This window comes from Thunnus maccoyii, chromosome 13 (genome assembly GCF_910596095.1).
Source record: "Thunnus maccoyii chromosome 13, fThuMac1.1, whole genome shotgun sequence".
Taxonomy (NCBI): domain Eukaryota; kingdom Metazoa; phylum Chordata; class Actinopteri; order Scombriformes; family Scombridae; genus Thunnus; species Thunnus maccoyii.
The window spans coordinates 8,209,240-8,235,706 of NC_056545.1; the positions used below are offsets into that span (position 1 = coordinate 8,209,240).

General features: G+C 39.8%; 1 protein-coding gene across 3 annotated transcripts in view; it reads left to right on the forward strand.

The window, feature by feature from the left end:
* The window catches only part of sgcd (sarcoglycan, delta (dystrophin-associated glycoprotein)), a 326,697-nt gene that overhangs the window by 208,040 nt on the left and 92,190 nt on the right, over positions 1-26,467 (forward strand). For all 3 annotated transcript variants that reach the window (XM_042432225.1, XM_042432226.1, XM_042432227.1), the window contains one exon: positions 22,908-23,009. In XM_042432225.1, coding sequence (XP_042288159.1) covers positions 22,908-23,009 — 102 coding nt within the window. The remainder of the gene's footprint in view (positions 1-22,907; positions 23,010-26,467) is intronic.

The following is a 26,467-nucleotide window of genomic DNA, read 5'->3' on the forward strand; positions in this document are numbered from 1 at the left end:
TCTTGAGCAAAGGCAATCTATTGATCAATCAACAAACAAACCAGTGTATCATATTTTTCTGGAAGTCGGGAAGAATTGTCCTGATAATCCAGACTCTCTGCATCTCCATCCCAACTAAAACCCCTTTTTTCCTCTGTCTCCCTCCACAATCGCTGTACTTTTGATCTTTCCATATCTTCAACCAGACTCCTCACTTTACCTTAATTTCTTAGGCCAACTTCAACCAGTCCAGATTAAAGGAAGATCAGAGGAGACAGATCAGAGGTTGTCAATTGTAAAGCCAATGAGCTGATGAGCAGTGAGATCTGAACTTATACAATAGTGATTTGTCTTGCACCATATGGAAAAAAATTATTATGTATTGTACATACATTTAACAAGAACATTTCTGTGACAGACACTACCAGTTTTAAAACACCCACATTGTTCCAGTTTTTGTTGAAATTTAAGCTGTTCAACTCCAGTGAATAACCTTAAATCCTTAAATGGTACAAAGGTGAGTGGTAAACTGTCAGAGATAAAAATAAATAAATAAATAAAAAGGTTTAGGTTACCAAAAATTGTAAAATGATGTTATAAAAATGGCCTTTTTCAGGGATGATGTAATGGTTTAACAACTCACAGCTTTTCTGCAGCAATGGACGTAAATTAAGCCTTGAAAGTTGATGCTAACAGTTCCTACAGGTGTTCCTCTGTCTGTATAAAAGCCTGGAGGATGAAGCATGGTGGTCTGGGGTCTCTTTTGCTGGATCCAGATTTGGTGACTTGTACAGAGTGACTGGAACCCTGGACCAAAAGGGCTACCACAGCATTTAGCAGAGCTGTGCAGTACACTCTGGTCTACACTTAGTCGGTCAGGGGTTCATCCTACAGCAAGATAATGACCCAAAACATACCTCCAGGCTGTCAGAACTACCTTAGAAGAAAAGAACGACACAGTAGGCTTCAAATCATGGAGCCAATACAGTCACTGAGTTGGTTTGCGATTAATTGAAAGTAAAGCAACCTGCAAGTGCAACACATTTGTGGGAACTTCTGCAAAAGTGGTTGGGAAGAACTTTCCAAACAATATTTGATTTCCATTGAAGGAAGAATGCAACAAGTGTGATCAGCTGTCTGAAAAAGGTAGCTACTTCAAAGAGTTAAAAGTAAAGTTAGATTAAATTTTGTTATTGTTAAAAAGATTATTTTTTTAAAAACCTCCAATTGTTTATTTGTTCAATGCTTTAATGTCAGAGTACATTGAGACATTAAATTATGTACATTTCAATAAAAACTGGAAAAATGTGTTCTAAAACTTTTGACTGATTGTGTATAAGCCTTTTTATAACCAGCTGGATGACTTTTGAGTTTTGCCTCGAACCTGTGGATAATGTACGTGGAGCCCCTTAAGTTATAAAGTGAGACTCTTTCAGTACAAACCTACAAACTAAAATGTCAGTCAGCTCCTCGTCTCTCTGTCATTGTCTGTCCGTTCCCCTCCCTCCCACCATCTGTCTGAACGTACTGAGAGCTTCCAGGTGTCTGCGTCCCTTTGATGGCACTTGTGCCTTGAAGACAAGGCCATTCAATCTGAGCAACCCTGAGATTCAATGAAAGTTTGTGTGTCATAAATTTCTACATGGTGCAGAGAAGGGCAGGGTTTTTATTGAGGACCTCTCTGATGGCGTCTGGAGCTTCGGGCGCAGCACAAAGACCTCATTTAAACTGTCTCTTCCAAAGAAAGAAAGGAGAAAAGAGCAGGCAGGAGACGTAGATCAAAGGGAGAGTTTTGTTGATGCTGCAATGCCGCTTTATAACTCAGCTAAGAGGATTTCCGTGGAGATGAAGGGAAGTTAAATTTTGTCTTTTTGTGATTGTGTGTTAATCGATTCATCCAAAGCGTGAGGGCCAAGTTCAAGCTGCTTTTACAGTTTTGGGTTGCAACCGTGTGATAGTATTTAAATGATCGGTTTGCATGTTTTGACAATGTTGAACTTAAAATATTATACATACATACTATATACATACTATTACACAGTATGTGAACATGTTTTCGTGCTTTTTCTGAAAGTGTCTAATAAAAAATTAGCAGGTTGTTATACTGTAAACTTTTTCGGGCTGACACCATGGGTGCACACCACTCAGTTGGGTCTGTCTCCTTTTCTATGATACCACAGGCCTCCATCCTATCAAGCTCCTCCTTTACAGGTTTCATGAGCGAGATGGCAACCCTCCTAGTCGTTGGGACAGCATATAGCTGTGTGTTATTTACAGTATGATTTTTACTGGTTCTGTCTTTAGTAGGCCAAACTCTCCTCCTTGGCTATTGACTTCATTGACTTGTTTAATTAGGCCCAGCTCAGTAAGTTGTTCACACATTGTCCATTGACTACATAGATGTCAAATGTGTACAGTTGATCTTTATGTTCAGTGGTCACTGGAAATCAGCCTAAACATCTCAAATGACCACTGGAGCCTGAAGCCACTGGCCTCTCAGTGGAGTCGTAGCCCTAAGTGGTTTTCTCTTAGGAATCAATGTATTATAAGTCCCTTCGCCCATAACACTGACATCAGGGCTGGAGTCGATCTTGAATGTAAATTGTGTATCCTCAATACAAAGCTGCTCTGTCCATTGTTCATCACTTGTGTCTATTTCAGTAACTAAATAGTTATACTTCTCGTCATTATTTTCAGTCACTTCTCTCACCAATTTAGTTCTGTACATTCTTTCCCAGTGTCCCTTTTTGCTGCATTTGTTGCATGTGGACTTGAAAGCTAGACATCTCTTTTGCTTTTTGTATTGCATATTGCCACATCTGCCACACTTTTCTCCCTTTTCCTTAAAACGTTTGCCTTTGTCACCATAGGTTTGTTTTGGTCGCCATCTTGGATTTATGCCATGACTTTGCGTTACCTCTTATACAGCACACACTGCTTCCCCCTGCTGGCTGACTTACACGTTTACCTTTTCTGACTAACAGATTTCTTGTAATGAGTTGCAGTTTGTGAGACGATCCGGTCCCTAATGTTATCATCCTAGGTAGTGCCAAAATCTCAGTGCTCCGATAGCTCATACAAAGCTCGAATAAAAGTCTCTGCTTTCTCTCCTGGCTGCTGCACTTGTTGGTAAAAACAGGCTCGCTCATGGGTAACGTTCCTTTTTGGGACAAAGTAGGCATCAAACTTTGCCATTACCAAATCATAGTGATTTTTCCCATCTTCTTCCTCATCAAATGAGAACAACTTGAAAATGTTCTCAGCCTCATTACCCATTGCATATACGAGGGTGCTAACTTGTACTTGCCCTTCCTTCTTGTCAAGCTTGGTGTCATCCTGTACCTAACAAAATGGGTTTTCCATTCCGTCCATTCCATTGGTTGATTAAAGCCGACACCACCACACTTCTGACACCATGCAATGTGCTTTTGTACTTTTGTAGACCAAGGAATAATGCAATGTCCAGACAGAGGTTTAGTCTTTTGTATAACCTTAACAATAGTGGTAGATTTCACTTCTTTATCTCATTCTTTTCACTTAAGCGGAAGCTTCTCAAATACATCTGTGCATGCCAGACCCTGAATCAGATCCGAAATATGAGAGTGAACAACGTGAACAACCTCAGCAACAAAGGCTACGGAACAGACGGACATATACAAACTATCTGATGTCAGTTTGATGAGGAAGTAGAGGTAGCTTTACAAATGAAGCGTTAAGAGCAGGCTGAAGCCCTGACTTTTGACTTTCAGGCAGTGTTTTCACATATGTTCACCTCAAGTTTTGGAACTTTGACCAGGTTTAACACAGATATCCGATATTATAAAAGTATAAAAATGACAGAAAATCACAAAACGCATGATATGTCCCCTTTAAACCACAGGAGCAAATCAATATAAATTCAATATTCAGGTTCCGCCAACCTGTTAAATAAATGAATGATGAAGGAAAAGGTTTGGTTTTAAGCAACAAAGTATATTTAATAAAGTACTGCAAAATACCGTAAAAACTGTAAAAAGTAAAATTCTGTTTCTCAAAATTTTACTGTACTTCTGTGTGAAGTACAGTAAAAAAAAATTTACTTCACTTAATTTCTTTGGGATATATTATATTATATTATATATATATGTAGGGATATGATACTGTCTTGTTTACTCCTCTATATTTGTCTGACCATTGGAGTCAGAAGTTTCTTTTTTTTAACAAACAGAATAAAATATGGTACATTAGTGTAGTTCAAAACATGAAAACAGTATGACATGCCATGTGAATGCATGAATAAAAAACTTCTAACAGTTACCATTCTTTACCATGAGTACTTTAGGTCTTGATTTTTAAGTACATTTTCATGCTAATACATCTATTTTTCCCTGTAAAATACCATGTATTTTTAAAGTATTTTTCATTGTAGTTTTGCTTTTACTTAAGCAAAATATTTGACGACTTTTCCACCACTGACCAACAGCTTCTCTTGCAGCAGTTTAGCAGTACTGCAGCAGGACATATGACTCCATCTTTACACACTAACACACACACTAAACTAAATGGTACTGTGTCCAGATGTGGCCGTGACAGTGACCGAAACTGGTTTCTGTTACAGATTAAACTCTGTCACAAAGCTGCTCCAAGAACCATAAAAACAATAACCACTTCCAATTAGCCCACAGTAATTGCTTAATAATTAGGAGGTAATTACACCACTTTGACTACTGTTATTCATAACAGTGTGTGTGTGTGTGTGTGTGTGTGTCTGTTGGGTACTGTACTATGTGCCTATCCTTACAGGGACTGAATGTCCCCACAATGTTTGAAGGTGAAAAATGTAAGAAAGTGGGTTCAATGTGCCAGTCTCCACTTGGATCTTTAGTTTTAGCACTCAGATTTAAAACTGAGCTGAGTCATGAAGTGTTACAGACAATGTGACTTTCAGAAGGAAATCCAAAATGTCCGATCGAAAGCAATAACTCAACACTTAGTTCAGAGAAATCTTAATTCAACAATGTTATTTCTTCTAAGTGATTCTTGACAAAAAAGTCTCAAAACAGGTCAACACATTAGTCTACAGCACAATTGCAGTGCAATTCGACATGTTTCCTACAGTATTTTCAAGAAATTGGAGTCAGAATTTTAAAACAAGTCAGAATAAGGCAGGTTCAAACACAAGAATAAATGATTTGTACTGAAAAAAATTTGACCATTCCAGCAAGATTTTAAGGCTAAATAAAAGACCAAATTTACTTGAGTCTGGGTAGACAGGTAGTTCTTGGCTGTTTAGCAGCAAGTAAACTAAGATGGAGATATTTGCAGTATGGTATCATTTACACAATCGCAGACTGATCAGGTCAATAACCATTTTCCTGTTATTGATTAACATGCAGAATGTCAGGTTATTTTATATTCAACAGTTCCCTCTTGCAGCCCTTTTCAACCACCAAAATTTAAAAATTGTATTGTTCATCTCGTACAACCTTGCACATCAGTGTGTTTGTGAATCCAGCGGCGCTCATGGCGTCTCATGTACAATCCATGCCTCTCGCTGTGTCTCTTATCCAGCACAGTCAGCCTTCAGGCTTGTGTATTCACACGTCAATCACTGCCGGTGTGAAGACCTTGATGCTGCACTGCCATCAGCCTCCAAGGGCCGCGCAGTCCGTCCCAGATGAAGATGAAGTTAATAGGAAATCTATCGGCCTGTGACACTGACATGTGGCAGCTGCAGGCACTGGGAGCAGAGATGGAGTCTGTGAAAATACCCACAACACTGTAACCTGCTTCTGCTGCTGTTCTTAATCATTTAATGAGACCAAATAAAATGTTTTGAGCCCTAACTGGCTCTTTAACTGGCTATTTATGTAGTTCATAAGGAGGCACAGAGACTGAGCTCACAGTTATTTGGACAAAATAGAGGTTAATGTGCTTCTATTCTGTAAGGAGATGTTTTCGGCTGGTTAATGTGGGAGAAAAGATGACTTTCACTGCTGTGAATGTGCAAACAGTCTCAGGTTGCAAGAGTTTAGTTGTTGTTGCCACCAAGTGACGCTGGAGTTAAGCCTTTTTGACTATGTAACAGAAAGAGTGCAGTTCTGCTGTAGCCAGTATGAAAAGAGACATATTGTGAAGTTTGCTGACAGCTTACTGGAGGAGGAGGAGACACGCCATGGTCCAGTTGTTGATGAGTTTGTTGCTTGGTGTGATGCTGCCTTTTTACAGCTTGATGTAACCAAAACCAAGGAGATGTCCATTGATTTTCGATGAAAACTCCTGGCTCCTGTACACACCACCATCAAGGGCCAGATGGTGGAGAGTGTCGAGTCATCTATGTATCTGGGAGCTGCAAACTGTGCTTTGACACAAATAATGATCTCTTACGTAAGAAGGGTCAACAACGCTTGTTTTGCTTGAGGAAACTGAGATTGTTCAATGTTGATAGGACACTAATGACCATGTTTTACAAATCTTTTAGTTCTGTGTTTCTCTATGATTCTATGACTTGTTGGTTCTGAAATCTAAGCGTGAAAAGTAAAAACGATATTAGCTGGATCGTGAAGCACTGCAGCAAGGTTATATGAGTCAGACAGGCTGGTTTGCCCGAATTATTCAAGAGACAAGCCCTGCAGAAAGCCATCCTTCTTGATGTCGACCACCCACCACACTCAGAGTTCAAGACTCTCCCCTTAGTTGCCTGTTTCAAGGTACCGAGGATTAAAACAAACAGACACAAGAACTCATTTGTTCCAACAGCGATTAGCTTGTTAAACAGATAGACACTCACGCTTTGCTGTAGTAATGCTTTACTGTAATGCACTGTACTTTGCCCTAGACTACGACTGATTATGTCTCACTTCTTTATGCTGTCTACTGCTGTGTTGTTCGTGGTTTTACGAAACAACTGCCCTCTGGGATCATAATAAAGTTGAACATGAACAGAAAGACTGCAGTGTAATCATGGAAGTTCACATTTTAGTCTTGATTAAGTTTTTAGTTTTTTGGTATCCTAGCAACCAAAAGATGCTTCATTTCTATGTTGGTTTGAAGAAGAAGGTGTCTCATATGAAAAATAAACATGCTTTTTTGTAAAAAAAAAAAAAAAAAAAAAGTACAGTTTCACATCATTCACATTATAAATTGATTTCATGTGTATTCACACATGTATTGGAAACTCAAAAAGGCGTTCTTGTCTTTCCAAGACAAGAACGCCTTTTTTCAGCATTCAAGTGTTACGTTCAAAGACAACTTTTTTTAATGTTGAGCATTTAAAAATTGATTCTTTCTTAAATATCTGCACATGGTAACTACAGTGCAAGTAAATGGAGCGTAATGTTAGTTCAGGCAGTGTACTGAAGTTGGCCTTAGCTGTTTCCAATCTCTGACTCATCCACAACTGTGGTAACATCCAATCGCATTCATGCAGGTGTACACTGCAGACCTTTTAACCTGACACTGTCACAGTTTACTCTGCTGATTGTGCTCATGCTGATACAGTTTGCCAAAGCATCTGCTACTCCCTCCACCACCCCAACCTCCTCATGTGGTATTTTATATTTAATTTTCATGTATGTTTATTAGCTCTCTAAACAGAATCCTCGTCACTGCTCAGAATCTTTGAGAGCTCCCTCAAACAACAGAGCCTTTTCCGCCAAATATAACTTCATAACCGTTGGCTGTAAATGGTCCTTTCTTGACACAACTGTCTCTGACTTAACTAAGGCTAAGGTATGGTTAAGGTTAGGGCTTTGTGGTTATGATTGACCAAAAAGCAAACATTTTATTTAGGTCTATGAGGGCAGGCAGACTCTGGTTTGGAAACCATTACCCAAACCTCCACACAATGGGCAAACTACATCCCACATTGGCATTGAACGCTGGCATTGAAATGGTAATCATGAATCAAATAAAAATGTAATTTCTAAGCATAGAGGGCTGAATATTTCCCATGTGACATGGAATACTTCATGCATACATGCATATGCATATATATATATATATATATATATATATATATATATAAAAAGAAAAAAAATCCCCCTCTCACCACCCTCCCATGGGAGGGTGGTGGTGTGTCTTCCTCAAGCTCAGATGTTGTACCTGAATTCTGCTGGAGCCACTCTCCCAGTTTGTGAGTCACAGCCCCCAGTGCTCCGATTACCACTGGCACCACTGTTGCCTTTACTCCCCACATCTTTTCTAGCCCCTCTTTCAGCTCTTGATATTTTTCAAGCTTCTTGTGTTCCTTCCTCCTGATGTTGCTGTCGCTTGGGATTGCTACGTCTATCACCACTGCCTCCTTCTGTCATTTGTCGATCAACCCCATGTCAGGTTGGTTAGCCATCACCAGTTTGTCAGTCTGGATCTGGAAGTCCCACAGGATCATATATATATATATATATATATATATATATATATATATAAAACAAGCATTCACCAGAGAATGTTCTTTTATTTAACAGCAATTCTAAGAAGTCTGCTACCTACAGACTTCTTAGAATTGCTGAACTTTGCCTGTGTTTTTGAAAGCTTTAAAGACGATCACGCTGAAGTGGTTTTAAAAAGCTCCTTTCTTATCCTCTATACTGCAATGTTAGGGCAGACTTTTTTTTTTAATTATACCTTGGAGAGCTTTCTCCAACAGCTTGGGTTTTGAAAGCGGTGGCTTAAAGTGGATGTAATACCAAAACAGAGAGAAAAAGGTGGCTTTTCTAATTCTTCCACATTAGGTTGGACATGAACGCTCTCTCACTGCTTGTTTCCTCTCTCTTTCTCAGCCTCTAATTCAGTCTCTCAGACTTTTTTCCTCCCTCCTTTCTAATGTTTTCATCTGAATGTCCCTCCTCTCCTCTCTCCCCCTCTCTTGACTCCACTCGCAGTCAGCATCTTTTGCCTCATTTGCGCCTCAACACATCGTCTCTTTCTTGCGTTCAGTCTCATTTTCTCTATACCCTTATCTTGCACTCTGTGTTTATCTATCTATTTTACCCAGTCTTATCGCTCCCTGACTTTATCAATACCACCTCCTGCTCTCCTTTCTTTCATCTTTCATTCTCGGGTACCCTCTCCTCCTAACCCCCCTCCCCATCTCTTCTCCCATCCCATTGATGGATGATGTGGTGCTGCATCGAGGGCCTCAATCAGAGGAGCGGGAGTTCGCTATAGGAGAGCAATCTCAAAGCCAATTCCACTGATAGCCATCGCAGGGTGTTGCTACATGACGTTGTAGCTATCACCTGTGGAACGAGAGAAAACAAGCAGGCTTTCGGAGTTGCTGCTCCAGGTGCTGCCTCCGCTCCGTTCAAACTGTAGGACAGAAGGGAAAACTTTTTCTGTTGTTGTTGTTATCAAACAGATCAATTGAAAAATGTATTAGTTTGGAGTTTGGCCATGTTGGCGCCTGGCAGCCACACAGGGCCAACAGAGGCTGATTGAAAGAGCACTCAGTGTTGCAGAGTTGGAGAGGGAATGGATTGCAGGAGACGCATTGTTGCCGCTCATCGATGGTGCTTCATTTTACTCTCTGAGTGCTTTTTGGCAAAGGGCTCACAGGTGGCCAGAACACTCTTTCATGTATTTCATTTGCATCTGAAACACCAACGCAGGTTTCGTTGATAAATGAAATAAAAAGAGAATAAATGAAGGAACAGCTTCTCCTCGTAGCCGTATGTTTACCTGTGGCAAACACACATGGCTCAGTTTTACCTCAGAGCCACTCGTCATTATTTGCTGACATCTGCTGGAAGGAGTTAAAGTGTTTAAGCTGCCTGGAGGGTAAGATTTATACATGCTGTAATTTAAATCTGGATAATCCGCAATGGTACATTATTTACAATACCCATTTTCTGATTGTCATGGTATCTGACACCCTGCCATGGAAGTACAAATGAAATCCCCAACAAAGAGGTTTGAAGGATGAGGCACAGACCAGCAGGTGAAGACAGCTTTCAGCATCTTGTGGTGGCGAGTAAAAGTCCCCAAACAAGAAACAGTTCACCTTTGGGGGTATTTTACTAGTTTTACTGCTTACTCAAATGGAACAAGTTCATGAAAGCCTTTGTTTTGTCTCTTGCTACATCCCAGTTCAGGGCCAGATTATTTTAAGTCATATTTTAAAAAGGCTCCATCAAATGCAGCCAAGAAATGCAGCCTGAAATGCCCTGAATTGGGAGGATTCAACCAGTGTATCTTTGCAGCTTTCAGTGTCCCACAATCATTCTGGGTCAGTCAGTTCTTTGAAGCCGCGATGTGTAGAGTCTTTTGTGAACGCAGCATCGTTCAGATTATTTTAATGTCACAAGTTTTTGTTGGAAGAAAAATGAGACAATCCTGTTTGAAAATTGGTGCAGTTTCAACAAACTGATATTTGACGATTCTGGGAAAGTCTAGACTTTGTTCAAATACATCCAGTTACATTTTTTTAAAATCTCATTTTCTATAATGTTTGTGCACAGCAACAACAGTATGGTTAGGGTTCAGGAAACACTGGTTAGGGTAGGGAAAGTTTCCAGTTAATAAAAAGGCAAACACTCTGTGAGGAGACCCAATCACCACTCCAACCCCCTCATCATTATCCAATTGCACCTTACAAGGCTGCACAGTTGTTCGCTAAATTCGCTAATGTTGTCGGGCTAGTTAGTAAGCTAACCACCTAAGACCTAGCCTGCGGAAGCAGGTGTCCTAGATGTTGTTCCACTTGCTGGCTCTGCTTCTAGTACTGCAGCTGGAGGGTTTGGGGTTCTTGACCTCGGGGCTTGCAGCTTTGAAATATCCAGTCAGCTTGGGGATTTTTCTTAATAGGTGTTTCTCTCTTTGGTTTTTGCTTTTTTGAGCTCCACTCTCACATGTCTTTCCAGACATTTTTGCAAATGTGGCTTTTGAAGTAAATTTTTACTTAAAAGCCAGGAAACTGCCATGCATATAAACCGTTGAAGAACAGCAACTCAGTCACTGGAAAATAAAAACATTAAAACAGCATTGGCACCTCGTTACATGAAGGTAACGCTACTTTTTGCACTGGCACTGATCAATTATCTAAATTCAACGAGTAAACCTGGAAAAAAAAACACATCATTGATTAATTTTTATCATCTCCAAGGCAAAAAACATTTATTTGCAGTGTGTGGGAATAAAAAATAAAAGTCACAGGGACATTAACATCATCTACATGGGTGGTCAGCTGTTGGTGAATATATAATATAAACTGCCATTTCCACTGTCTTTATTTCAGAGCATGATGTTGAAATAATTTTAAGTATGATTTTTCTTTCTTTTCAACTTCCTTTCATCACTACAATATAGATGTGTGTAGTAACTCCCTTTTGCTCTGTTTTTGTTGTTTGTTTCTACAAGATCTCCACAAGCCATGAGCAACTATTGACAATGTAACTCACTTTATGGGCACATCATGCAGTTTGTTTAGCTTTTCTTGTTCTTGCAGATGACTGCCCAAACAATAGATTTTACCTTTAATCATGCGGCACTTTGACTAGGTGTGCAGTGTGCAATAGTCTGAAATCTAATATTTTCCCCAGAGCTTCAAGACGTCTATATTTGCTTTAGCCTCGGGTGGTGGCTTGATGCATATTGATGCAGACACTCAATAATAGGCCGAGAGCTCTACATTATTGACAGCAGCGACTCCCAGCTCTCTGAAGATATCGACTTGAGACAGATGGTAAAGAAATAGGGATGGATACAGATAAAAGGACAGATATAAACAGGACGATTCAAAGATGTAGTGTTACATCAGTCCTTTTGTATATTTATTTATTTGTCGTTGCTCTTCTTCCTCCTCCTTACTGTCGACCCCCCTCTTTCTCTGCTGTGGCGCGCACAGCTGGGCCAAATAAATATGGAAAATAACAGAGGGAACTGCTGGCAAAAATGTTATTTACAAGACAGATGTTTTCTCCTACATTCATACACCCACAAACAGTCAGGTAAACAGAGCACACACGTCTCTAGCACACACACACACACACACACACACACACACAATCAGTCCAAGAGGCACATATTCACAAAGAAGCCCAAGTACACACACACACACACACACACACACAATAAATTCTCAATAACTATCAAGCTAACAGAGTGGTGACAGTGGAAGCAACGCTGGCTTGAGTGTAGATCAATTTAGTCCTTGTTGCAGCAAATGCTGTGGAGAGAGAGCGAGGCTGAAAGAGGAAGAGAGGGATTAAGGTGGGGGGGAGGGGGGAGAGGGGGAAGGCGAGGGGGAGCTTGTGCGATGAATTATGTCCAAATCTCTCAAGACTTCAGACAAGCAAAGGTAAAAAAAAAAGGACTCAAGGAGTCGGGCCAGCTGACATCTCCTAGAGGCTGCAGTAAGTCACTGCACCTGACAATTCAAATAACAAACACTGATCTGTTTGCCATTTCAGTGCTTTAAGTCATGAGAACACTGTTGCTAGACAGCTGACTAGGAAAACTCGCTTGCTCCCAGCTCAAAGATAGTCAATGATTTTGTGTTAATGCATTTCAGTGTCATGCTAAGAACAAGGAAAGAGTAGAGAACAAAAAAGTAGAGAATAAAAAGTAACAAATACTACATCAATGGGTCATTCAAGTGGACTCATGTTGTGAATGCTGTAAACACAACCGCACGCAATAGTCCAGTCAATCTGTGGTTTGACCCAGGGAAAACTGCAATAGTAATCATTCAAGGCTTTATGTGATCCTTAGGGACATCCAAATATCATATTAAAAGTATACCATTATATACTTAGTGGATCAAGGTAAATTCAGGGGTTGAAATTTGTGGCTTTCATGTCACAGCGTCACACAAAGAAGTGTGTATCTCTGCTTCTGAATATGCTATTTTCATATAGTTTATATCTACACATTGGTTTTCTAGGGTGTTCTTTCACATACAGCCATCAGATATGACCTCTTCTGAATGTATATGTGCACTATGGGGGTACTCTTATGCCGAAATTACCTTTTTTTTAAAAAATTCAAACAAATGAGGTAAAAAACCATTTATTATCATTGAATTTTCTGCATATCCAAATTTGTCTTAGTAATATTTTTTTCGATGAAAACTATTATGCAAAGTATGTTCCACTAAATCTGCAAAGGTTTATTTTTAATATATGATGTAGGAGGGTATTAGAACCAATAATAATCCTGGCTTGGGCCCTTTTTTGACTTAGACTGACTGGACTACAAAGGCTATGGATGAAAAGCAGTTTGTCCAAGCTGTATTCTACCTTTTGCCCAGTGCATGCTGGGAGAGGCTGAAGCCCCCTGAGTGTGACTCTTGAAAATGAGAAGCAGTTTAGGAAATGGATGGATAGATGGCACCTAATCAGTTTTCATGCATGCCAAAGGGATCATTAAAATCAAAAGGGGTTATGCCCTTTTGAGCATGAATTCACTCAAAAAATTTGAATCTACCAATCAAATTATGAATATGTTGTGTGCAAAGCTGACTTTTTGTCCCGAGAGTGTCCAAAATCAAAAGGTTTAGCATTAATGTACTCGATAAATTCTGCCAATTAGATTTAAAGAGTAGGGTATTATGGAGAACAAAAACAGTCTCATCTTTGAATAGATTTTGCAAGTGAAAGATCACCAAGTTTTTTGACTGCACTTCCTCTGAATGTAATGTTACATCTGAAAAAAACAACAACTAATGACTGATCTAGTTAGAACCATGAATATCCGCAGCAGACACTGGCTGGCTTTAGGGAGATGAACGGCCTTCAATATTCAGTTTATGCCAAATTTAATGGCCAGTAGTTCACAGGAAAGGGGGGGAAAGGGGAAAGAGACGGATCAAGAAGAATCAAAAACTGACAAACAGGATGATCAGAGAGGGGACTGAACAGGGGAGAGGATTTTGTGAAGATGAAACGTAGGGGTTGAAGAAGAGGAAAGAGGAGTAGAGGGCAGAAGAGGAGAGGAGAGGAGAGGAAAGGTGGCACACCTGAGTGTTCAGATACGTCTGTCCTCGTAAGAGCTGCCCTGAATTATTCATAGATGCTCGCCTCGCCTAGCTGTGCCGGCTGCAGCTGCAATGCTCACTGCAGAGAATAAAAAGAGAAAAAAAAGTAATTTTACTAGAAAAGAAACTGCAGACAGTGCAGCTCTACTCAGGGTTTTGAGTCAAGTCTAATTGCTATTTTTCAGTAAGCTGAAGATCATGATTGACTCATGCAGCTGAATTAAGTTAAACAAAATGATTAGTGTACTTTCTCTACTCAATGTTACATATTTTGCTGGAATTATGACAAAGAAACATTAGAGGAAATTATTGGTATTATTTTATTGATATTATACTGCACGTGGCAGCTTAAAGCGACTAAATAATCTGCTTCTCTTTGCTCTGTCTGTGGTGCTGAAACATTCAAACCCAGTCTCTATTTGTGTCTCTTTCCATGGTGCTGAAACAGTCCAACTGACTCTCTCTTTGTCTTTCTCCATTGTACTGAACCAGTTAAGCCCAGTCTGTCTTTTTGTCTCTCTCCATGCTGCTTAAAATAGTTAAGCCCAGTCTCTTTTGTCTGTCACTGTGGTGCTGACACAGTTATACCCTTGTTATACCAAAATTAGGGCATATATGCAGGTTTTTTAAAGGCAAGTAAACCCACTAAAAATAGGCAATTGACTCCTTTCCCACTGCCAGTAGACAAGTTTGCCTTTCTGGGGTTTTTTTCTGTTTTTTTGTCTAGTTAATCATGGCTAGCATCATTAGCATAGCCATGCCGTGCTGTGTGTAGCACATGGACTGTGTAAAAATAAGGTGTAGCTGCAGTGTTTCTGATTTAACAGCACCATGCTGGACAGGTAACAGATGTGTTTACAGTGTTTGTGTGCTCTGAAAGACATCACAGTGCGGATATGAAGTCCACTGAGTGTTAGCCTAGCATGCTAATACTACCTCAACATATGGATGAGACCATACCTAAACATATGGATGAGACCATACCTAAACATATGGGTGAGACCATATGTTTAAAGACATCCGCAGATGGTAAGAGCGGCCAGAAATGGGGCAAAAATTAACGTGTCCACTTGGGTGTCATGTTTCCATCACTGCCAATCGGAGTTGGAGCTGATAAATACGTGTGTGTACTGCAGAGTCATTTGATCCAGGAGAGAATGCCGACTGTACCCTTTCCCACTGAAGACAGAAGCCAGATGTTAGTGGGTGTAGAATATCAAATAGAATGTGATATATATCAAATGCTGTTTCACTCTTCATTTATCTGCAATAACCAATTTTTGCCCATTTAGGGGCAAAATACATATCATCACCTTCTAAGCTGACATGGCAAACTTTTTAGCAAACAGTTGCTTATTTCCACATCCAGCAGTTACGGAGCAACATTATCATTCATTTAGAGTCGTGTTTCTGTCCACCTGGTGAATGTAAGTTCAATATTCACTCTCTTTTATCTCTGTTTTCACTCTCTACCAACTCCTGAGGGAAATATCTGGTTCTTTAGCTGCTAAATGCTCCACTGTGTTCATTGGCTAGTCTACAGCTAACTGTGTCTGTTTGGTGCTGAGCAGGTAGTGTACAGTGACTTTTTAGAGCTTTTCCCTGAAAACAGCTGCCTGCTGCGGCTGAAAACGATGCTATGAGAGCGCTGAGAGTGAACCAAAACAGTAAAGTTGCAGCTGGACAGCTAAACAATGAGATATACAACTTGATATAAAGCTCTGTAAAGCTGAGAGGAGCTGCAGAGTCACTGATAATTCTCTGTAGGTTCATCACTACAAGTGACACCTCTGACATTACATAATGTCAACTACTAGCACTATTAGAACTGCATCTGAAATCAGCCTCGTGTCACTCCAAGAGTCAGCCTTTTTGCAATTACCCGTTATGTTTCAGTAAAAGAATAGATGGAGAAATGGAAAAAAAACATAATAAGAATTCCTTCTGTTTCCAGTGCAGCTAAGGCTGAGGGCACCTTCAATGCACAAATGTTTATTTAATGTTTTATGGGCATTTTTATTCAGAATGAGTCTTCATTTCTGTACCTAACAATCATAACAACAACTTTTCTCAGGTTTTCTTCTTTTTCTCATCCAGCTATTGTGCACTCACAGTTACTTGCAGTTCTCCACTGAAAAAAACTTATATGTCTCACTTAATGCAGTCCTATTATTCTGTTATAATACTGGCGCTGCTGTCAGTCATTTCTTTATTAAATTGAACTGAGTACTGTATTTGAAGTGTCTATATGAATTGGATTTCGAAGTGTGGCTTAATGTGATATCTCTACAGTGAAAAAGAAATGTGTGAAATGGAAAGGCAGAGATGCACACTGAAGCACAACATTAATTTCCAGCTATTATGTATCCTCAGCGATTATCCAGACTAAGATATGAAGTAGCCGGTGGGAGGAATAACTGATATGCTGTACCTTTCAGTGAAGAGGGACCACATGAATCTGTGATAGAAATCTGTCTACGAGGAGCTGTATTTAAGGATATTTTGTTGAGAATCTCCAAGTAGGAAAAAATGTCTCCTTTCTTACAGTTGGTTTTCGTCATCAAAGTGTCGGAAATTGAGTTTAACATAAGGTCTGCCGGCCTTCTCTGACAGGCCTGCTGATTTCCACCTGGGGATAATTGACAATCACAACACGTCCAGGGCTTGCCTCCCCCCCCCCCCCCCCAACCTGCACAACAGGGGAAGAATTTCAATATATTTTACACAGTGGGGGGAAGGATTACATGGAGGAGGCTTGAAAACTCAGTTACTTTGGGATTTCAAGGGGTCTTGATCTCCATTTGCTCATCAGAACCTGAGGGATCAAAAGACGGCGGGAAAACAAAAAATGTCTTTGCAGGAGAAGATCACGATAGCTAGCTTTTCTCTCTCTCTCTCTCTTTCTTTCTTACTCTTCTATCACACTGACGTCTATAATCTTTGAAATGATCCAGCGGCTGATCTCATATTATATATATAAATGACTGGATGGAAAGTGAAGGGTCAGTCTTGCTAGAAGTGTTTGAATCAAAGCAGCCCCTGAGCCAGTCTCCTCTCACCAAATATCTTCTTATCATCGCCGGTTAATATCCTTTGGTCTGTTGCTGTTCTGGTACACAGACTGAGACAACGGGATCATCTGTAACACTGCTGCGATACCTTTGACTCACTGCATTCTCTTGTTTTTATAAGATTTTTTAAGGGGGGAAAGGGCAAAGAAAAACAACATGCAGGGAAGATGATACCTTGACAGTATTTGGTGAGGTAAAGGGAAGCATTTCTGATTTGTGACCAGCTTGTCATAAATGCACTTTCCTCGCCTCTGGGTTGCTGCTATGCTAATTTGTTTACCCACTTTTATTAAATTATATTCTACGCTTGCTGCCACTTTAAAATAACTCACTTAATTTACCAAATACAGCATGCATAAGCATTTGGTGGCTGGAGTTTGGCTTCCAGAGACAGAAACTAAATTCATCCTTTGGGTCCCTGTCTGGAAAAAGAAACAAGACTAAGAACAAAATATGTTACACAAAATATGTGTTACATTCAGTTAGTCAAGGAGGCAAATTTGACTTGGGATTATCAAATTTCTTGTTGAAGTTATAATCAAGTTGTTTATACTGTAAAGACCCCAAGAGATACATTTAATTCAACTAGGTGGATGTACAGTTTAGTGCAAAAGTTTCAGGCACTAAAGGTAAAGTGAGGATGTTTTTAAATATAAAGACATCTTCATACAAAGTTGAGTAAACAGAAGAAACCTAAATGAAACAATGTTTACTTTTAGCAGCTTTGCCTTTAAAACATGAGCAGTTCTCCTCAGTTCACCTGCACACAGTTACTTGGCAGGTCGGTTGTTCCTGCATCTTGGAGAAGTTGCCACAGTTCTTCTTCTGTGGATTTCAGTGTCTCAGCTGCTAATCCCAGACTGACTCCATGATGGTGAGATCAGGGCTCTGTGGGGGCCAAACCATCTGTTGCAGGACTCTTTGGCCTTCTTGTTGCTGAAAATAGTTCTTTATGACTCTAGCTGGATGTTTTGGGTTGTTGTCATGCTGCAGAATAAATTTGGGACCGATCAAATGCCTTCCTGATGGTGTTGCATTATGGATAAGAATGCCTTAAACATGCCTTAAACTTTTGCAGAGCACTGTATTTCTTAAGAAGTTTTGTAAAGTTGCACAGAAAATAACATCCTGGTAGTATCTATTCACTATCTACTGAGTAAAACTATTTATGTGTGTGTATTAAACTTAACATTTAGGACACAGTTGGAATCGTATTGAGATATTGCTCACACACTTAGCATAATATCACACTTATTGGCTCTTGGATCAGTTTGCATTGGCGGCAGTGATACACTGAATACAAAGTGTATATTTAAATCTTTTCATTATAAACGATACATACTTGTCTCCCCGTCAAGTCACTTGAAGTTCTTATCCTCTTGTACAAATGTCTTTATCATGTGGCTCCTGAATACATCTATGATCACATCTACACCCCTTCTCGCACTCGTGACAATGGACCCTTTGCCATGCCTCACACCAGGCTGAAGGGTGCAGAGCCTTCAGTGCTGCTGCTCCTCAGCTGTCTTTAAAGCCAGACTTAGGACAAATCTGTTTAGCCAAGCTTTTCATTAACTCAACTTTGTGTGTGTGTGTGTTTGTGTAAAGTGTATTATGAGGGCCTTCACACAATAGGTCCTATTGTATTTCAAGGAATTATTGATTTATTTTATATTTTAGGTACACGGGTTGCTCGAAAACTCATCACATGCATCAGAAGTGGTGAAATTCTGTATCTGATATGGGTCTTGGTCTTGGGTGTGGCAAGTTGGCTCAATAGCACCCCCTAAAACGAAATTTGGGAAACAGATGAGCCTTACCCTAAGCCCAACACATGTCATTTTGAATTTACTGTGTAATTTTTGTGCAGTTTTTGCTATTTACAGGTGTTGTACTTTAACAAACTCCTCCTAGAGAATAAACCAGAGCAACTTCAAATTTGGTCAGTGACATCTAAAGACCTTTGCGATGCTAAATTGTGAAGCTTTTGAATTTTCATGGAACGCCCTCGACGTGGTGTGCCGGTCAATTTGCATGTTTCGCCATGAAGCAGGAAGCTGTTGTAACTTGACTTTACATTGTCCAATCTGCCCCAAATTTCACATGCTTGATTGGAGTCCAGGCCTGAACACATCTACATGTAATATTGAGTCATAGTCATAGCGCCACCTACTGACAACAGGATGTCAGCCTTATGTGACAAACATCATCCAATTTACATGAACATGCACATGATATACAGCAACATATTATCAATGGGTGTTCTGTAGCACCAGATATGTGCAAATGAGACAAAAAGACAGTGTGTAATTCACAAAACACCTGCAAAGGATGGAATGCAAACTGTGCTGCCAAGCAAATAACATCATGGTGCGCCTGTTCCATTTGCATGTATGTAAATTAGATAATGTTCATACATTCAGTGCAAAAATTGGCCCCTTTCAATGCAAATAAGCCTTGTTGCAGTCTAGTTCACAAAGACCAGCGCTAATAGCCACATGCAATTAGGGTGGAGTTATTAGCATCTTCACATAGTTGGTGTTAACTGGGCACACACTCACTCCTCTCTCTCTCTCTCTCTCTCTCTCTCTCTCTCTCTCTCTCTCTTCAAATCAAGCTTGTGAGGCTTGAATCATATTGATTTGATATTAAGAGTGAAATCTATAGTCAGACATGGGGGGGGGATCAAGTGGGGTTAGGGGCTTATCTCGGATTTAAAAATAAAAATAACAGCGCTGATGGAGCTCAGGATTCATCCATAAATTAAAGATGTTGTTGTTTGATTACAAACAATTCCACCGTATGAACCTGAATCTGTACGTGACAGCTGATCTAGTGTAGATGTGCAGCAGAACACAGAACATTAATTACCGCCAGATCCTGACCGATCTGGTGTTAATGAAGTGCTGCTGTGCCACGTGCGTAAATGTGCACATCTACTTTATCAGTTTGGAGATGCACTTATCGTATCAGCTGCTGTGTGATGCTGCAGCCAGCTGTGACACACAGCCAGCTGTGGCCAACAAACAGAACATCAGTACTGATGTTTCTCCGAAATCCCGGATACATTCAGTGACACTTGAACCACATTATTGTAAGATTCAGACATTAATCTAACACGTTTCAGACCTGAGTTAATAGCTGTATTTTGACATTTGACATGTCAGTAGATCATGTTATAGATGCAAAACTGGAGAAGTAAAAGAAGCAAAATACATGAAAGTTGGTTTGTGATTGTGGAGAGCTGTGTGTGTGTGTGTGTGTGTGTGTGTGTGTGTGTGCGCGCACTTCTGCTAATTAAAGACATGTAATTTGAGGCTTTTGTGCTCTCTGCAGTTTTCATTATGGGCCATTTTGGAAACAGCTCCACTCACTCAATCAGACACAAAACAAGGGAAAATTGCACTCAGCTGCAAAACTTTGTTGACGTATTTGCACTGGCATATCATTAGCACAAATGGGGCATAAATGGGTGCAAATGCTGCGCAATTCACGGTGCTATTAGCAGGTGCAATCCATTTGTTGTGGATTTGGCCCTTAATGTATCACTGCATTAATGACCCACTTATGTAGCACCGCCTACTGGCAACAGGAAGTGAAGCCTTATGTTACTAACTTCCTTTGATTTACATGACATTTAAAGTGTGTGGTCTACATTTGATATGCACCAATATAATGTACATTTAATGTGTGTTTTCTAGCACCACATAGTGGACATGGGGAGTGATAGTTATCTCCTACATGCAAATTCCAACATTCATGAAAATGCATATCCATGTTAGTCGCCCTCTGGTAAATGTATTGCTGTGTGTCAACCGACCTCCACGGCTGCCTCTCCCCCCGATGCGCGTGAGGCGCAAGGGCCCGAACATCGCTGCTTGCAGCTTTAATTATTATTTATTATTACTCTTTTATTTATTTAATAATAAAAAATAGTATGAGCATGGTTACTGTTTATGTATGCAAGGTGTATGACATGTTTGCCAATGGATCAGATTGTAATACTAATGCTGAAGTCTTGAATCAACTGATATGAATCCATAAAAAAGATTAAGAGATTAGATGCAGCTGCAACATGGGAGGCTGTTTATGAGACTAATGTGGTGTGTGTGCGCATTGTTTAGAGTTTGTACCTGGTAATCTGTGATTGTGTAACAAAATTAACATCTTTTCTCACACCGTGTGTGATATTAAATTTAATTTTTTCCCAACGCAGCCATCTCGCCACACAGTTATATAACAGGTGTTTTTTGTTAAACTGCAGGTGTCAGAAGTAAAATGGCAGGTGTTGGACACAGCCAGCAATTCATGTTCATGACTCTGCAACATATTGCCAGGAAACTGGGAAGAGTGCTGCACAAATGCTGCACTGACTCATCTTTGATGTTGGTAACAGTCGTAGAAATGATTTAAAAAATGAGAAAACGTAAATAAAACTTCACTTCAGTCTTAGTTACCTCTCTGTAACCTCCTGGTTTTGAGTCCCATCCTGGTTTTGATCAAATTCTGGATATGTCGTTTATATGGAGGATAAAAACCTGGTTATTCATATCCCTGTTTACATGATTCCAACAGTATCCAGGTTTCTGATTATTGGTGTCTTCATTCCTCAACATCTCTGCCTCTCCTTTCTCTACCAACACAACCTAGATCAGGTGTTTACATGACACAATATACTGATTTTTATTGGAGTTCTCCAAGTAGCGTGTAAAAGCACTGTTTTCAATAATCATCCTCTGACTTCCTGTGACTTTAACTTTAACTGGGTCATGTTTAATGTCTGTCATTCTGATCTATGAGTGACACCACCTGCTCCTGTTATTTTATTTGTTATATTTATATAACTGTTAACGGGGCATTGCTCTAAAAGGGCATGCATGTTCAGTCAACCCACACTGTGTAAAAAAAAAAAAGAGGTTATGTAATTGAAAAATTCTGTCTGGATAAATTATTGTTGTTGCTGCAACATACATGTGATATTTACAAGAACATTCTTAAGTCTGAGTGATCTGGTCTTTGCTTTTACAGTAGATTTTATTGTGGGAAACTGGTCTCAACTATTTTAAGTGATCGGCAAACAAGTCAAACAAGTACATTGTGTTCCCCCTTCCCCCCACCATTGGCACCATTTTTGGGCATTTGCTTTTATTCAACAGTTGACAGTAGAGAAGTAGACAGGAAACAAGGGGGAGAAGGAGAGGAGGGTCCCCAGGTGGAGTTGAACCAGGGACATCACAGTTATGTTGCATGTGCTGTAACCATTTGATTACAATGGCACTCAGAGCAGGTTCATTTTTGACCTTTGGAACACATATCCTTAATAAAATATTCCGAACTAAAGGTTCACTTACTTTGCTGCTTTTTTAATAATGTGAACAAACAAAAAAATGGATATGTGACAACAAGTGGTTGTATGTGATAAAGGAAGACAGTAGTTATAATCGCCACCTCATGTCATCTGACCAAATATCCATACTGAGGTCAAGTTATAGGTAGTGAAGGCTGTGAGATCATTTTGAAAGCTGTGGAAAAAAGCTATTAAATGAGCATCAAGTCTGGAATATTTTATCAAAAACATTTAGCATTTAGGAAGAGCTCGTAATCAGCTGGTTCAAAGTGTGGTTTGTGGATCATACAATATGTTAACCTGTTAAGGTGATTGTCATGATGATCATGTTTTTGGCATCGTACAGAAAAATGCAAATACAATGAGTTGTTTTTATAATGGCTGAATCAGCAATTTGACAGGCACATCAGCGCCTTGTATTTGTTCACCAAACATGGATATGGATAGATATGGATGTGTGTGGAATTCAGGAATTGTTAATATATATATATATATATGTGCTCTTAAATGAAAAGAAGAGAATATGAACTAACTGTGACTTTGTCTTTGTTCCTCACAGGACGGCATGGGCAACCTAAGAATAACAGAGAAGGGCCTGAAACTGGAGGGGGAATCCGAGTTCCTTCGACCTCTCTATGCCAAAGAAATCCAGTCCAAACCAGTAAGTCAGTAACAGAAAGACACTTTACAACCTACCCTGCATATTAAACATACACACACAGACACACACACACACACACACACACACACAGCATTTAACAGTCAACAAGTTATCCAATCTAAATGATGAAGCATATGGATGAGGTTTGGTTTGGTTTAGGCATCTAAAACTACCTGATTACAATTAGGAAAAGATCCCAAATGGTTCCAAGCGACCAAGGTTGACTGTCGGTCAGAAATTGGATGCAAACCGTCATCTCCTATGTCAAAATCTCACATTTTGTTGACTGCACCATCCAACACCTCCACCCTAACATCCCAGAACTTATGATTGTACTGTATGTTTTGTTTGTACTCCATACTATGCAATTCATGGTCCTGGGTCAAATCAGGTTTTGTGACAGGATATCAAGGTGATGCTACTTCTGCCTTTGCTTCTAATAGACAATTGTCATTATATACACATAACAGAACATTATTTACTCACAATATAACATAGGGGTCATTTTAAATGTTTGAATGAAGCACCAATGCTGTCGGTTTTTGGTGAGGACAAAGAAGTAGGCTCTACATACAGTAAATGACTGTCACATGTAAGACTTTGTCTCCACTTGGTTTGTGTTTGTCAGCGGTCTATACAAACACTAAGCTACCCGTGCTAATCATGCTATGCTCACAACGTCTTTGATATCCAGCAAGTTTAAGCTACTTTAGCCCTGGAATAATTAGCATAAGCATGTCATTACATTAACAGTGCGTTAGTGTCATTTAACATTGCCCCAGATGGACATAAAACTCCCTTTGTTACCTAAGTGTAGTTGTAAAGCTAAACTAATGTACATGTACTAATTAACCACTGCTGCAGAACACATGCTGAGAGTGTAACACTGGGTGAATGACAGCACTCAGCACAAGGTGAGAGAGTGCAATAGTGTGAATCTTGGGCCTGATGCCTACATCTTTCACAGTGGAAAGAGCATGTGAGACAATCCTGTTGGGACTCGTGGAAGCATCGACTCCACCTTCATTCACAACTTTTATTGATTTTTTATCAAGTATCTAAATGTTGCTCAAGCAAAGCTTAAATTCTGTTTGCAGAGGCTTCCCAAACCACCTTAACAGGAGAGGAACATGTTCTCACAATTGTAGCTGAAAATCATCCAACCATTTTTTTTATTTTTTATTTGTATTTAATCTTTTTTTAATCAGGTAGTCTCATTGAGATTAAGATATCTTTTCCAAGCGAGACCTGAGAACAAAAAAACATTCATAAGACAAGAACACAATCAGCAAACAGTAACAACACAAATACACAATAAATAAAGAATTAATAAGAACAGTTACAAGAATCATAAAAAAAACATCAGATAATAAAGCTTTAAAATCTCCAAGGGGAGTGAAATACTCAAGTTTGAGGTCAGTTTTCAGTTCATTAAATTTAAGAGTTACATAGTTCCTGAAACCAGCTCTGCCAACATTAGTGCGAAGATGAGGGATATCCAAGGTTAAGTAGTTACTGGATCGTGTTCTGCAGTTACTAGATTTAAATGAGAGAGGAGATGTAAGGTAGTTGGGGGCTTCAACAGTAAAGCTTTATAGATAAATATCATGAGATATTTATTCCTTCTTGTACGTAAGAAAGACCATCCGACCTTGTGATACAGAGAACAATGATGAGTACAAAATTTGTCATTTGTGATAAAGTGTAATGAACTGTGATAAACAGAGTTTAACTGCTTAAGTGTTGATTGGGCAGCGTCACAATACAGAATATCTCCATAATCAAAGACAGACATATAGGTGGACTGCACAACTGTTTTATGGTTTGAAGAAGATTGACATCCTTTAATTCTATACAGGAAGCCTAGTTTAATTTTTAATTTTTGAGTCAAATGTTGAATATGAATCTTGAATGATGTGATGTCTGCTGTCAAGCCAAATTCCTAAGTATTTGTATGACTCAGCAAGAGTGATATAAGTGCCCTTTAAAGTTTTAATGGCAGGATAGTCAGAGTCACTGGTGGAGGTGTAGAATACCATGTATTTGGTCTTTTCTGGGGTGGAGCCTGGGGCATATAAAAGTGTGTCATCTGCAAAAAAATGGACATTGAAGTGTTGATTAAGAAGAATATTGTTAAGCATGTATGATGTAAACAGCAAGGAACCAAGGATAGACCCCTGTGGCACCCCATTTCTGATGGTACGAGGGCTTGACTGAGCGCCATCAGCAACAACAGTGTGAGCTCTCTCTGTAAAGTAAGAGTGGAAACCAATTAAGCATAGCTTCATCTAGACCTATAGACTGTAGTTTATGGAGTAGGACTTTATGATCAACAGTATCAAATGCTTCTGAGAGGTCAATGAAGAGAGCAGCATAAAACATTTTTTTACCCAGGGAGGAGACAATGCTATCAGGTACTGAAACTGCAGCTGTTATTGTGCTGACTGTTGTGGCTGTAATAAGCTTTCTGACAATAAAGGTGCATAATTGTAAATTGACCAATGATTCTAGGATCTTTGTTAAGAAAAGGAAATTTAGATATCGGACAGTAGTTGTTGAGATCAGTGACAAAACCACTTTTGTGTGAGGGTAATACTAAGGCGCTTTTCCAAAAAGCTGCCTGTTAAAAAGGTTTGGTTTTGACTGGTACTGTATGCAAGATGTGCTCTGATGTGACCCAGCGCGACCTGTCATGGTGCATCACGTGGTCTTCTGTCGTGTCATGACAAGACGTAACAAGAGGAGACAGTTCAAGATGACACGAGACAAATTCTGTCATGTTATGACGTGTTGTGTTGTGTTGTGTCATAACAAGACTTGTCATGTCATGTTATTACACGTCATGTCAAGACAACAAGACATGATAGGATAAGATATGACATCATGAGAAGCACCATAGTGCATCAGTTTTCAGAACAGTAGTGGTCTTGGTGGAGACACATACGAAAAGCCTGGCAGTGTTATCAGCATGCTTTGTCCAGCGTACTGCACAGACGTCAGCATCAGTTTTCTTGCAGGAAATCTTTGATGCCTGCTGATCCAAATGCAAAGTCTGTCTGAGGTCCCCTGGTATGCTCTGTTTGAGAATTAAACATTCTGATGTGCTTCCTGCCGTCCTTGTTACAACTACAGGAGGAGTATGCAAGCCTGGAGATGTCAGAGAAATGGGGGCGATATGCACGGTAAAGTGATAGGCACTCTCCAGGCTTCTCTCTCTTTTTTTTTTTTACTCTGGCAGTAATAATAGCTGTGTGCAGGTAGTGGACGGATGGTTTGATAATGCAAGAGAGCAGTACGCTTAATCTCTGTTGTGTAGGATCTTGTGCAAGCTGAGAAGGGGAGGGGAGGGGGTTGAGTGATGGCGATGGGAGAGCAGAGAGTGAGGTAGCCAAAGAGAGCAGGATGGAGATGAGGAATGAGAGAGAAAAAGAAGCAGCAGTAATAGAGACAGAAACTGG